At 41.7% G+C, this 15,712-nt stretch overlaps 1 protein-coding gene across 1 annotated transcript; it reads left to right on the top strand.

The window, feature by feature from the left end:
* The first annotated feature begins 11,859 nt into the window (after positions 1 to 11,859).
* LOC128627001 (cytochrome P450 2U1-like) lies at positions 11,860 to 12,879 on the top strand. Its single transcript, XM_053662793.1, has one exon. The coding sequence runs from the start codon at positions 12,144 to 12,146 to the stop codon at positions 12,822 to 12,824; it is 681 nt and encodes a 226-aa protein (XP_053518768.1). The 5' UTR covers positions 11,860 to 12,143; the 3' UTR covers positions 12,825 to 12,879.
* Positions 12,880 to 15,712: the final 2,833 nt, after the last annotated feature.

The raw sequence follows: 15,712 nt of genomic DNA, 5'->3' as shown, positions 1-15,712 counted from the left end.
ACATGCAGGACATCCACCAAGAGGGAGGCATAGGTGGAAGCACTGCGCCTCCTCGCATAACCAAGTTTAAAAACAACAAAGTTTCAGCAACAAAAACGTAGTCAAACATACAGAAAATTGAACTACACCGAAGTCTGACAATAGTGAAACCTTCAGCCAAACCAGTAAGAGGGGCAGAGCCAGCAGCAGAGCAGGGTCAGGTAGGAAAGATCCACCAGACTGACCCAGGCCTGCAACCCAGGTGAGCCAGCAGCTGTGGGTGGATCCCAGATGTGGAGAAGCGGTTGGATCCACTGAGGGCGCAAGGTGGTGGACCCACTGAGGGCTGATCGCGGTCACACATTCGAGCACAGATAAACCGGCAAAGGAGCTAGCAGGGAGATGGACTGCACAGGCCCCAGTAGCAGGAAGCAGCAGAGGGAGGCGCCATTGTCCCTCTCTGACCAAGCCCCCACATACAGCTTCATAAACCAGTGGCTGGGTGGCCCTACCCTGGTGAACAACCAAGGCTCCGCTCCTCATAGATAACACAGTACATGAAAACATGGCTCAAGAACAAGTCAGAGCCCCTGAGCCAATATCTAAGCAATGAAGAAATAACCAAACTTTCAGATGCACAGTTCAAAACACTGGTGATCAGATTGCTCACAGAACTGGTTGATTTTAGTCACAAATTAGAGGAACATATGAAGGCTAAACTAATTGAAATGAAGGGAAATACACAGGAAACCAATAGTAACGGGAAGGAAACTGGGACTCAAATCAAAGGAGTGCACTAGAAGGAGGAAAAAAATGACCAAACAGAAAAGGATGAAGAAACAAGAATTCAAAAAAAGGAAGAGAGGCTTAGGAACCTTCAGGACATTTTTAAATGTTCCAACATCGGAATTATAGGGGTACCAGAGGGGGAAGAGGAACAGCCACAAGTGGAAAATTTATTTGAGCAAATAATAAAGAAAAACTTTCCCAATATGGCAAAGGAAATAGACTTCCAGGAAATCCATGAAGCTCAGAGAGTCCCAAAGGAGTTGGACCCAAGAAGGAACACACCAAGGCACATCATCGTTACATTAGCTAAGATTCAAATGAAGGAGAGAATCCTAGAAGCAGCAAGACATAAGGGGACAGTTATCTACAAAGGAGTTCCCATCAGACTATCAGCAGAATTCTCAAAAGAGACCTTAGAGGCAAGAAGAGGCTGGAAAGAAGCATTCCAAGTCATGAAATCCAAAGACCTACATCCAAGATTGCTCTATCCAGCAAAGCTTTCATTTAGAATGGAAGGGCAGATAAAGTGCTTTGCAGATAAGATCCATTTCAAGGAGTTCATCATCACCAAGCCCTTATTATATGAAATGTTAAAGGGACTTGTCTAAGAAAAAGAAGATAAAAAAGATGAACAGTGAAAGGATAGCAAACTCACAGTTATTAAGAATCACACCTAAAACAAAAGCAAACTAAGAGGACAGATAGATCAGGAGCAGAAGCATAGAAATGAAGATCACATGGAGGGTTAGCAACAGGGGAGTGGGAGGAGGAGAAGGGGGGAGAAGGTACAGAAAATAAGTAGCATAGTTGGTAGGTAGAAAATAGATAGGGGGAGGGCAAGAATAGTATGGGAAATATAGAATCTAAAGAACTTGAGACACATGGTCATATGTAAAGGGGGGGAATGGTGGGGGACGGGGTGTGCAGGGTGGAGAGGAATGAAGGGGGTAAATAGAACAACTGTAATGTCATAATTAATAAAATATATTGTTTATAAAAGAAAATATTTTATGTGCAATTGAAAAGAATGAGGTTTGTGAACCTTTGTTGATTCTGTGAAAGTCTGCAGGATGCGTCAATCTGGCTGCTGGTGTGGAGAAGCTCCTGGAAGAGTTTCAGGCCGAGAGAGCAAGTTGGGTGGAGTGTGGTCTCTGGGAAATACCTGGTGGGTGAATGGTGGTAGCCAGTTAAATGGAGAGCACAGATTTGGCAGCTGCCAGCACTGAGTTGGCCCGGTGGTAGGAGAGCACAACAGAGGAATACTGTGGCATGTGCCTATGCTCTGTCCTCCAAGAGAATTGCTCCAGCCCCTCCCCCTCCACTTTTCACCCTGAAGTTAGTCAATTTAGTTTCTTCATGAATGTCTCTGGTGCTTTTTGAGCTGCTGTCCTTGAACTGTCCTTGAGCTTAGAGCAAGTGTGTATGTGAGCAATTGAATTTGTATGCTGGCCACATAAGAGTAGCAAGTCTCACTTTCCAGCAACCCTTTATCTTTCTTGGACACCATCCCTGCTTGAGTTCACAGCCAGATGTTATAAGGACTGCTCTTTCCAGCACTGGTTCCCTGGTCTGGGGAGCTCAGTTGTGGGGCTGGAAATTGCCACCTCCCAAGGAGTGCTGCTGCAGCCAAGATAGCCCTGTGGATCAACACACCACAGGTGGGGGACCTGCAGTTCCCTGGTTCTTCCTAGCAGTCTTGATGTGGTCTCTTTATGTCCCTACAGGAATTCTATTCAGCTAGTCTTCAGGTGGTTCTCAATGATGGTTGTTGTATAATTTAATTGTAATTTCCATGTGCTCCTGTCAGGAGGTGAGAGAATAGAGTTTACTCCACCATCTTTACTGAATGACCCATCCCCTTGCGGCAAAGTATTGAGTGCTTGTCTCTCTTATACTTTTCAGCTCAAGAAGAAGAGAGTTTTTGAAATACTTCAACCTGTATATTTTAGCCTCTAGATAAAGCCCCCTGCCATCTTTTGCACTGCCTGCCCATCACAGCACAGCATCCTAGAGGCAGCTGGATCAACCCAGACTGAGCAGCTTTGCTGGCAGCTTCTGACTACAGGAAGGTGACAGCATGAGGAATATACAAAATACACATAGTCCAGCAACTTCTGAATTCACAGGATTGATACCATAATACTGAGGCAACTCCAACATAGAGGGTAAATAAATAAATGATGAAATAATTTTTTAAAAACATACAAGAAATCTCAAATCAATAACCTAACAGCACATCTTAAAGAACTAAAATAAAGGAGGAGCAAACCAAACTCAAAACTAGCAAGTTGAAGGAAGTAAAGGTTAGTGTTGAGATCAATGAATAGAAAACAACAGAAATCAATGAAACATAAGGTTGGTTCTTTGCAAAAAGAAACAGAGTTGACAAACCTTTAGTTAGATTCACTAAAAAAACAAAAAAACCCTTAAAATTGATGAAAGCAGTATAAAAATGTGGCTATCACTAATGATTTTACATAATTTTTTAAAAGGTACTATGAATAATTGTATGCAAGCAAATTTGTTCATTCCATCTAAGTTATTAAATAACTTTTCATAACTTAGATGAGATGAACAAATTCCTAGAAACACAAACAACAAAATAGCAATGAATGATGAAGAAATAAATAATCTGAATAAACCTATAGAACTAATAGGAGAATTGAATCAGTAATTGAAAACCTCCCAATAAAGAAGATCCCTGGACTAGATGCTACACTGGTAAATTCTACCAAATAGATAAAGAAGAATCAACAGTCTTTCTCAAATTCTTCCAGAAAACTGAAGAGAAGGCAGCACTTGCTGACTCATCTAAGAGGCCAGTACTCAAGGCCAAATAAAGACATGAAAAGGAAACCCAAGACCAATACCCCTTATGAATATTGACACAAAAATCCCCTACAAAATGTTGAAAAACCAAATTCAGCAGCATATTAAAAGGATTATGCACCATGACCAAGTGGGATGTATTCCTGGAATGCAAGGACGGTTCAATATGTGAAAATCAGTCAGTATAATACACTGCATTAACAGGCTGAATCACGGAAAAAGCATGATCATATTAATTGAGGCAGAAACTGCATTTGACAAAATTCAACATCCTTTCGTGATGAAAACACTAAGCAAACTAGAAAAATAAACTACCTCAACATAACAAAGGTGATATATGAAAATCCCATGGCTAACATTCACATGAAATGCTTTCCTCTAATATCAGGAAGATAGCAGAAGGCAAGCCTTTGCCACTTTTATTCAATCTAGTATTAAAAGTTTTAGCCAGAACATAATTGAAAAAGATGAAGAAAGAAAAAGTAATCCAAATTGGAAAGAAAGAAGTAAAATAAACTCTGTTAACTGATGATATGATCCTAGGAGTAAAAATGAAAAAAAACCTAGAGATTCCACACATGCAAATACCTGTTACTCAGAGCTGCAGTGTGGGTGGCACATAGGGCCTTTTTTAAAGAGGGTTGCAGAGGTGTGGGTGAGCAGGAAATCTATGCTTGCATGCAGCTGCCCTGCCAGGAAAGAGGCCAGATTGAAAGCATGGTTCACACCCACTGAACCCAGCTGGCCAGGAGTAGAAAGCTGCATGGTGACGGGATGTGCGGCCTACCCAGCATGGCTGGTGAGTGGGAACACTGAATGAACAAAGGGTTTGGGTCTCACCCTCCTGTGAAAGCAATGAGTTAGCATCTGGATGGGGCAAGAGTTCAGTGCCTGAGATTCTTTGCAGCCAGGCAGAGCCACTCACAATGCAGTGTACAAACATCTGGGGAGTGGAAGGTGTTCTCATCCCCTACCTGTAGGATTGCAAACTCCACAAAAACAGTAAGGCCAGGCTCCAGAGCCCCCTGCCAGGTGCATATCTGCAGGGAGAAGAAAGAGAATCTCTAAAGGAGCCCTTTATGAATTTTTATCAGACACTTTTCTGGCTCCTCCTCGGGCCCTATTTCATTGAAAACAGCAGAGCAGGGAGATTAGAAATTGGTGCAGCAAGAGGAATTCAGGGCTCCACACAGCCTCAGATCTCACACAGAGCTGCAATCAGCACCAAGTAGGAAAGAGCTGGCCCTCTTAACACAGATTGGCCCCTCACATGAAACAGATAGCTAATTCACCAGAAGCCATACATTATTGGAAATAAACTGGGACAGACCAAGAAGTGTGGCACAGACACAGGGGAACATATCCACCACCATCTTCCCTGAAGACTGAACAGGGTGACTTTTGGGGATGATCCAGGGATCCCACCCTCCTGATTGCACCAGAGGCTCCCTGTGGAGGCAGGTAGAGGTGGTCCATGTGGCAATGTCAGATGGTAGACGAACCACCCCCTGGGCCTTGTGCTGCTGAAAAGCCAGCAAGGCAGAAGAGCAAGGATCAGCTGAGCCTGAAGCAGACAACCACAGACTGTGGGTTGCTTGTAGCCTCAAACAGGCTGCCTAAAGCTAGACTGGAACACCAGCTGATATCAGGCACAGTTCCTGAAAGAGAAGACAGCAGGCCAACAAATGCTGCATTCTGTTGAGATGAATTCCATCTTGTTGTTTTTCATTACTTGTGCTACTTTTTCTCCTGTGTGGATTTTTAATATTGTTTCTTTGTCTTCAATTTTGTACCTCTTATTTCACTATTTTCTTTTAATTTTATATGTATTTTATTTTTATTATTTTCTGGTTTTATTTTAGTTTTAATTCCAATCTCATATTTTACTTTTCCCCTTATTCCATTTTGCTTCATCCTTCTCTTTCTTATTATTCATTTTAATTTTATTATTTCTCCTTCTATGACTTATTTGTATTCTTCCCTCTTATAATTTCACCTCCCTCCATCCTCTCAAAACAGTCTTTCTTTCCATAGTCATCTCGCATTCTTTTTCCCTTTTTTCTAATATCATTACTGTCATTCCACCTTTATTAATATTTGCTCTGTTATCATTGATATTGGGGATGTTGTTGCATTTCTCAATTTTTATCACTAGTTCTAGGTTCATTACTTTTTAATTTAAAATCTCGTATTTTATTGTTCCCCTATCCTTCTCCAGTTTGCCTTCCTCCTGCTCTTATTTTTGTTTTAAGTTTTATTTTCTCCCTGTCTTAGCCTAATTTCTAACCTTTATGCTTATTTCCTCCTCCCTCTCTTCTCTCAAAATCATTTTCCTTTCCTTTAGATATCTCACAATCTTTTTTTCTTGTCTTTCTTTTTTTCTTTCTTATGATACTATTATTCTCTTTCCACCTTTTTTGATTTTTGCTCCCTCCTCATGGATATTGCCACCGTGGTTGTCTTTCTTCAGTCTGGTTCCTATTTCTTCACTATTGTTTTTTTCTTCTCCAAACCCCATATTGTACTCTTCCCTCTTCTTACTTCAGTTTCCCCTATACCCTCCCTATTTTATTGTTTACATTTAAATTTTAGTTTCTATTTTACTTTGCCTTGTTTCTATTCCCTACTATTATTATTTCTCCTCCTCCTCCCCTCTCAATGTTTTTTCCATTGGTCACCTCATATTCTTTTTTCCTTAAAAGGCAGGAAGGGAGAAACAGCTAGTAACATAGAAGGGTACTCCAATAAGGCTAACAGCTGATTTCTCAACAAAAATACTATAAACCAGAAGGGAATGGCATAAAATATTCCAAGGAATGAAACACAAAGACCTTCAACCAAGATACCTTCACCCAGCAAGATTCTCATTTAAAATGCAAGGCAAAATAAGGAGCTTCCCAGACAAAACAAAGGTTAAAAGAGTATAAGTCCCCAAACCAGCTCTGCAAGAGATACTAAAGGGACTGCTTTAAGAAGATGAAGGAAAAGAGTAGGGGTGGGGGGAGACCCAGGCACAAAGGGAAAAATGGCAATGAATAAATACCCATCAATAATAACCTTAAATGTAAATGGATTAAGTGCTCCAATCAAAGGATGTAGGATAGCTGAATGAATAAGAAAACATGACCCACATATATGCTATCTATAAGAGACCCACCTCAGAACAAAAGATTCCAAAGGCTGAAAGTGAAGGGATAGAAAAAAAATATTCTATGCAAATGGACATGAAAAAAACAGTGGGATAGCAATACTTATATCAGGCGAAATAGACTTCTAAACAAAAGCTATAACAAGAGACTAAGAAGGTCATGACATAATACTTAAGGGAGTTGTCCAAGAAGAGGTTGTAACCTTTGTTAACTTAGATGCACCAAACATAAGAACACCTAAGTGCATGAGGGAAATCTTGGAGAACTTTAAGAAGGAAATCAACAGCAATATAGTCATTGCAGGGAATTTTAACACCCCATGGTCAGCAGTGGGTACGTCTTCCAAACAAAGAACCAATAAGGATATCATGGAACTGAATGACCCCTTAGATCAAATGGGCTTAATGGATATTTACAGAGCTTTACCTCCCAAAGAAGCAAAATATACATTCTTTTTGAATGCCCATGGATCATTTGCAAAGATATGGTCATTTCCAAAGATCATTTCCTACCTCATGGTAGGACACAAAACAAGCCTTTACAAATTTAAGAAAATTAAAATCATATCAAGCATCTTCTGGGATCACAATGGCTTGAAACTAGAAACAACCTCAAGGGAACAAACTCAAAAACACTCAAATACATGGAGACTGAAGAACATACTATTAAATAATGAATGAGTTAACAATCAGATCAAGGAGGAAATTAGAAAGTACCTCAAAACAAATGAAACTGAATACACAACAACCTAAAACCTAAGGGACACAGTGAAGGCAGTCCTGAGAGGGAAATTCATAGCAATACAGGCCTACCTAAAGAAGATAGAAAAGTCTCAAATATACAACCTAACCCTATATCTATAAGAAGTAGATGCACAACAACAAACAAAGCCCAAAATGAGTAGAAGGAAGGACATAATCAAGATTAGAGCAAATTAAATGACACAGAGACCCAAAAAACAATTCAAAGGATCAATGAATCCAGGAGCTCTTTCTTTGAAAAGATAAACAAAATTGATAAACCAGATTGATAAACGAATCTCCTTCACAACATTCATCCAGAAAAAAAAGAGAGGGCACAAATAAATAAAACCAGAAATGTAAGAGAAGTAACAAAAAATAAAAAAGGATTGTAAGAAATTACTATGAACAACTACATTCCAAGAGATTGAATAAGCTGGGTGAAATGGCTAAATTTCTATAAACATACACTCTTCACAAACTGAATCAAGGAGAAGCAGAAAGCCTCAATACACCAATAACAACTAGCAGAATTGAAGGAGTAATCAAAAAACTCCTGGCACACTAAAGCCCTGGACTAGATGTCTTCACAGGTGAATTTTTGCCAAACATTACAAGAAGAACTGACTCCTAGTCTTCTCAAACTCTTCCAAAAAATTCAAGAGATGGAAGATGCTCAAACTGTTTTTACAAGGCCAATAAAATTCTGGTTGCAGAACCAAGAACCAGACATAGATATAACACATAAAGAAAATTACAGGCCAATAGCTCCGATGAACAGAGATGCTAAAATCCTCAGCAAAATATTGGCAATACAGATGCAACACTATATCAAAAACATCATACACCATGATCAAGTGGGATTTATCTCAGGGATGCAAGGATGGTACAATATTCACAAATAAACAAATGCAATATACCACATAAACAAAATGAAGGACAAAAACCACATGATCGTATCAATAGATGCTTAAAAAGCATTTGATAACATCCAGCACCCATTTAGGATTAAAACACTCAGCAAAGTGGGAATAGAGAGAGCATAACTCGACATAACAAAGGTCGTATAAAGAAAACCCACTGCCAACATCACACTCAATGGGTAAAAACTGAAAGCTTTTCCCTTAAGATCAGAAACAAGACAAGGGTGTCTGCTTTCACTTCTTTCAAAATAGGACAGGAAGTCCTAGCCACAGCAATCAGGCAAGGAAAAGAAATAAAAGTCATCCAAATTCAGAAGGAAGAAGTAAAACTGTCACTATTTGCAGACAACATAATGGTGTATATAGAAAACTCTGTAGTTTCCACCAAATAACTATTGAACCTAGTAAGTGAATTTGGCAAAGTCAATATTCAGGAGTCAATGGCATTTCTGTACACCAACAATGAACTATCAGAAAGAAACAGCAGGGAAAAGACCTCATTTACTGTAGCAACAAGAAAAATAAAGAACCTAGGAATAAATTTAACCAAGTATGTAAAACACCTATGCTCAGAAAAATATAGAACATGAAAGAAAGAAATTGAGGAAGATCAAATAAATGGAAGCATATATCCTGTTCATGGATTGGAAGAGGTAATTTCATTAAAATGTCCATACTACCCAAAGCAATCTATAAATTCAACACAATCCCTATTAAAATACCATTGGCATATATAATGGATCTAGAAAAAATATTCAAAAAGTTTATATGCCGCCAAAAAACACCCCAAATAACCTCAGCAATCTTGAGAAAAAGGAATAAAGTTGGAGGTTTCACAGTATTTGATATAAAACTACAAGGCCACTGTAATCAAAACAGTTTGGTACTGGCATAAGAACAGACTCATAGATCAATGGAACAGAATAAAGAGCCCAGAAATAAACCCATATCTCTATGATCAATTAACATTGACAAAGGGGGCAGGAGCATATAATGGTGTAAAGACAGCCTCTTTGAAAAATGTTATTAGGAGAATTGGACAGGTTCATGTAAAAAAAATTAAACTAGACCACCAACTTCTACCACACACAAAATTAAACTCAAAATGGTTAAAAGAGTTAAATATAAGTCATGATTCCATAAAAATGCTAGTAGAAAACATAGGCATTAAAATGTCAGCTATCCCACAGAGCAATAGTTTTTGTCAATGTATCTCCTAGTGCAAGAGAAATAAAGAAAAAATAAACAAATGGGACAACATTAAATTCAGAAGTTTCTGTATGGCTAAAGAAACCATCATCAAAACGAAAAGGGAACTGACAGTATTGGAGAACATACAGGGTCCAGCAGAAGCAACACCTGCTTGAGTGTGGTTTGTAGAGTAATAAGATGAGTGTGATAATGTTACAGAAATACATGCTTATGATACTGTAATAAAAGATGTTGTAGCCCTGGCTGGTGTGGCTCATTGGATTGAGTGCCAGCCTGAGAGCCAAACTGTTGCTGGTTTGATTCCCAGTCAGGGCATAGGCCTGAGCTCTAGGGCAGGTCCACAGCTGTGAGTATGTGAGAAGCAACCACACACTGATGTTTCTCTCCCTTTCTCTAAAAATAAATAAGTAAATAAAGTCTTTAAGAAAATGGTATTTTCTTAAAGTAAAAAATAAAGGGGGGTGTTATTTGTGCCAATTTGCCAATGATATGTTGGACAAACATTTAATCTCCAAAATATATACAGATTGCACCAGGAAGACCCAACACCAGGAAGACTGACAATCCAATTAAGAAATGGGCAGAGGATCTGAATATACACTTCTCCAGGAGGACCCTATACAGATGTCCCATAGACATATGAAAGAATGCTCAACATCACTAGCCATCAGAAAATACATACTAAAACCACAATAAGATACCACCTCACACCTGTTGGAATGGCCATGATTAATAAATCAACAAACAAGTGCTTAGGAGGATGTGGAGAAAAGGGAACCTAGTACACTGTTGGTGGGAATGCAGACTGGTGTAGCCACTGTGCAAAACAGTGTGGAATCTCCTCAAAAAATTAAAAATGGAACTGTCTCCTGACCTAATGGTACTGCTGCTGAGAATGTACGCTAAAAATCCCAAAACACCAATTCATAAGGACTTATGCACCCCATGTTCTTTGCAGCACTATTTACAATAGCTAAGTGCTGGAAACAGCCTACCTGTCCATCAGTAGTTGAGTGGATCAGAAAACTATGGAACATTTGTACAATGGAGTACTATGCAGCAGAAAGAAAGAAGGAACTCCTAACTTTTGCACCCTCATGGATGGAACTGGAGACTATTATTATAGAAGTGAAATAAGCCAATCACTGAAAGCCAAATACCATGTGATCTCACTTGGTATTTGGAATCTAATAAACAAAATAAACTTTGGTGCAAAATTGACCAGAGACATGGAAACATGGAATAGATTGACAGAGGCCTCTATAGGGGAGGGCAGAGGGGAATAATGGTGGAAAGGGAAAGGACTAGTCAAAGAATGTGTCTGAATGACCCATGAACATGGACAACTGCGTGGGAACTAACTGTGGGAGGCAGAGCAAAGCTGGTCAGAGGAGGACAAAGGGGAACAAATTCGGGCAAATGTTAATAGAATAGCAAAAAAAGTTAGGAAACAGATACTCATTATGATCCATTAAGAGGATTCATATGAAACTAGCCTTTCAGTAGACTAAAAGAAATGGTCTAGTATCCACAATTCTATGTGTCAACCCAACAAAAGAAAAAGTAGAGGATTTAGCCTGTAGGTGAGGAAAAAGGGAAGCAGCTGGAAGCCATTATGACAGAAAATTAAGAGAGGCCTTTTGTCTTAAAATTGTTATACAATTCACATAAATCTGAACCCCAGCATTTCAGGTTTGGTCTCCTATCAATAATAATACTATCACCCTATTAATATTTTATATATATATAAAGTTAGCTACTTGAATCTTCCACGCAAGTTCCTGAACTAGTCTGCTTTACCCAGGCCACGGGCTGAAATGGACACTGAGCGTTCACTCTCCGCGTGCTCAGGTTTCCCTGCCCCTGGCAAGTTCTAACAGCTTGACTCCCCCACCCTACCCGCCACCATCCCCTGCCCATCCTTTCCGGAGCTTTGGCCACCTACGCCTACAAATTGAACACCTTGCGTTTCCGCCATCCTCCTGTCAGTGAGAGGAGGGAAGTGGCCTTTCTTCCTCCGAATCCCGATTTGGATAAGGAAGTAGCCCTGTCTTTTTGCTGTCGAGGGCTGGGTCGGGGACCCCACTCTCCCAGCTCAGGGAGGAGCTGCTGAGGTGGAGGCTGAGTCAGCACAGGGACCTGTCTCTGTGGCAGGACCTACACTCCGGCGGCCAAACGAACTCCACTAAGTCCAGGAGCCAATCAGAGCGCAGGAATAACGCCTGCACCTCCGCTGCCGGGCAGACCCGGAAAACGCGGACGTTGGAAATTAGCGGACAAAAAGTCAGACAGCGCGTCCCCCCGCCCCCTCGTTGCTGGACCTCATCTGCAGACCAGCGAGCTCCTAAGATTTTCCCAAGAGTGTCCCGGTTTAGAGGAGGTGTGGCGAAAGGGGAGCGAGCAACAGCCAATCCTGGGCGCCCACAGCCACTCCTTCCGCCTCAGGCTTCCAGCCCAGGCCACAGCCCACAACGGCGTGCGCTCTACTGGACGCGAAGGCAGAGGCCGCCGGCTCACCAGCTATGGACGCCCGGGCGCCGCCGCAGCCCCCGGTCCAGAGCTGGGGGCCTCCAAGTCTCCTGCCCGCGCCCCTGGGGCTGCTGCGGCTGGACCCCACGGGCGGAGCGCTGCTGCTGCTCGGCCTGGCGGCGCTGCTCGGCTGGAGCTGGCTGAGGCGGTTCCGGCCGCCGGGCATCCCCCCCGGGCCCACGCCCTGGCCGGTGGTCGGCAACTTCGGCTTCCTGCTCCTGCCGCCCTTCCTCCGTGGGAAGAGCTGGACGAATCGCAGGGGGAGGGCCCCAGGCTTGGGCCCTTCCTCCATGGGCTTGCAGGTGCTGCTGACCGACCTGGCCCGCGTCTACGGAAACATCTACAGCTTCTTCCTTGGCCACTACCTGGTGGTCGTCCTCAGCGACTTCCACAGCGTGCGCGAGGCGCTGGTGCAGCAGGCCGAGGTCTTCAGCGACCGCCCGCGGGTGCCGCTTATCTCCCTGGTGACCAAGGAGAAGGGTGAGCAGGGCCACTGCCGGGAGCCTGGAGTGTGGCGGGGCCGTGGGAACGCTCAGGGCTGTAGGGCTTGTGCCCTCAATCCCCCTCGCTTCCTAGTCCGGCGCCCCTCCGCCGCACTCCTGCCTGGGAACCGAGGGGGATGGCGGTGGGGGCGCCACCCTTTCCCCGGTGTTGAAGATGCCATCCAGCAGTGACTGAGTGGTAACTCATTCATGTTTCAAGACCCGAAGTAGGAAGCGCATCGCAAAACTCGGGAAGGGGGGGGCGGGGGGAGGAAACGGGCGACAGCACCGGGTGAAGCCGGGCTGCGTCTGTCCGGGGGTGTTCTCTCCTTCCCAGGACCAAGCCTCACTCTTCAGGCGGTGTCCGGGGAAGAACCTGAGATGAGCCAGAAAGAGGGAGGGATGTTTTTTCGCCTTGTGAGTTTTCGTGCAAGAGTTTAAGATACTTCTTCTCCCATAAGATGAAAAGTCCAGAAAACACGTTACAAGCCTGTTGGCTAACTCAATACACCGTGTTTGTAGCCGCTGTGATTCCTGCCCATGAGAGTCTAATATGGGCAACTTTCTGGGTTAGAAAACACCTTATCTGTTGCAGTAGAATTTCACGTTTACTCTAACCCTACCTGCCTTTCTGATTTTCCCTCTTTCCACTCTCCTTTTGCTTGCACATTTCAACCTGCTCTGGGCACAGTAAGCTGATGCCTACCAGGCTTGTGTCTGCTTCAGGCCACTGAGTTTGTCATCCTTGAGCCCAGAATAACTTTTTACTTGACCCACTGACTTCTCATCATCTCTCAGGCCAAGTATTGTGTTTTGGCCCTATGTTTGGCACTGTCCAGTACCACAACTTTTTCTTTTTCACATTCTTACCTCATATGATAAGCACTTGCAAAGTATTTAGCCTATTACACCAAGTCCACCTACCTTTGGAATGTGAGCTCTGTGAGGGCAAAGACTTTGTTCATCTTGATAACCACTGTTTCCCCATTAATTGGCACAGAGTAGGTAATCAAGGAGTGAATGACTGTGTGCATACAAGCCTTTGTTGACGCACTTACCACATCATTTTGTGATTAGTGCTGCATGTGTGTCTTTTCCTGCACATTTTTTGAGGGTAAGAATTAGATTTTCTTCTTTGAGGTCCTTCTTGGTGGATGTATAGATTGGCCAAGAATTCACAATAAGAGAGTTTCTAAGCATTAGTTGGATCACAGATTATTAGCAGCTCCCTGTTTATTGAAGAAAACACTTGGGAGCCTGGGGAAATTTAGGAGTTTTGGTATCTCAGCTAAAGCATTCATTTCTCCAGGAGACAGGATGTTTTAGGCCATGTTGCCCTTATTTTGGTGGATGTGTGTTGGATGAAATGTGCTGTGAAAGAATGAGAAAATTTTCTGTAGCTGATGAAGATGATGGACAAGAAAAGGTAGAGGAAGAACCATGTGTCACAAAGAAAATGCTTGTGAACTTCACCTGGAATAGAGACAGATCATTTGATTTTTTTAATTGGAACTTTTTCAAGATGAAGAATTAGGAGAATATGAGTTTTTTCTAGATGCCTATCAAAGAATGAAAGTGTAGGCAAGTTCTGACAAGATTTCAGAGGACAAGAAATGGATAGCTAATCTGCCTGAAGAAAAGAGACCATTGAAGCTAACAGTGCAGCAAGACTTGAGGAGTTCGCAACCCACTTTTGGCTAAATGTTCCAGTGGCAAAATTATAAAATGTGAAATTTTCTATAAATAAGATGTATTGACTGTTAGAGAAAAGACATGATGTTAGAGATTAGAAACCAATAACATTATTAAATAATTATTAGAAGATATTTAAAGTATTTTGCTGCTAAAGATCAGCAGGAAAAGGAATGTTTCATAAACTGTGATGTGCATAGAGAGACTGGAAATAGTGAACACATTATCAAAAATGTCTAGAATGTGGGAAGGGTATATATTATATTTGAACTTTTATCATAGTTAGACGACCCTGGCCAAGTGACTCATTTGGTTGGATGGTTGTCTCACCTACACCAAAGAGTTGTGGGTTCAATCTCTGGTCAGGGCACATACAAGAATCAACCAATGAATGCATAATAAGTGGGATAAGAAATCAGCGTTTTTCTCTCTTCCTCTCCCTCTCTCTAAAATCAATCAATAGATTAAAAAAAACAATGATCAAATATTAGCTACTTTCAAGAATGTTCCCTCCACTTTTTTGCCTTGTGTAAACTTTATTTCCTCTTGAAGGCAATGTAGCCCTTCTTGAAATACCCTCTTTAATTTTGCTGAAGTTATTTATTTATGCTAAGAAGTGCTTTCATGCATCTCATGAACAAATGACAGATCAGCCCAGATGACCTCTCTTCTGAGAAGCACTGCACTCTCTCAGCTGACATGGTGTTCCTTCCTCTCTCTGCATTGCAACTTCTATACACCTCCACCATATAACACTCAATACAACATGCAACATCAATACAGTCTAACATACAACAGTGTATTAGGATTGTTGTTTTACCCCATACCTCACAAGACTGTAAGCATCCCAGGAACTGGGACTGTGTCTTCTAAATCTTTCTGCCCTTAGTATCTGGCACATGAGACTCTAAATAAATATTTGGGGAAGTGATACAAAAAGGGCATTTTGCTAAAGTATTTCTAAAATTCAGATGTGTAATTTAAAAGATGGTGAGTAGATGATATAGACTGAGGACTTAACAAAAGAAAAATAAAATTCCTTGAGTAACACGACAAGGCAGAAATGTCATATGTAATATCTTAAGTGATGAGAAGGTAGGTAGAATAACTGTGGAATCCTGAAGTTAGAGCGACTGACCATATCTTCCCAAGAAAAGAGGAGGCCCAACAACACTTAATGAATGCTGCCTGCAGCAAAAGACTTGGCCCTGGTTCAAAACAAAAAGAGTGACTAAGCTATGGTGGCCTAGGAAATAATTTATGGAGTTTTAGTAAACAAAGGCAGAGTTCTCTTTTGGGGAGTTGTTGAAACATTGTCTTGACAATCACAAACCAAACCGGGGGGACTTTTAACAGAAGCATATACTTCATCTGTGAGGAAATGTATT

This window comes from Artibeus jamaicensis, unplaced genomic scaffold (assembly GCF_021234435.1).
Source record: "Artibeus jamaicensis isolate MK-2021 breed Jamaican fruit bat unplaced genomic scaffold, CSHL_Jam_final contig_2879, whole genome shotgun sequence".
NCBI lineage: Eukaryota > Metazoa > Chordata > Mammalia > Chiroptera > Phyllostomidae > Artibeus > Artibeus jamaicensis.
This window is presented reverse-complemented; position numbering and strand designations above follow the sequence as displayed.

What these genes read in the sequence shown, in the direction of transcription:
- LOC128627001 (XM_053662793.1), top strand. Translation starts at nt 12,144, where the DNA reads ATGGACGCCCGGGCGCCGCCGCAGCCCCCGGTCCAGAGCTGGGGGCCT.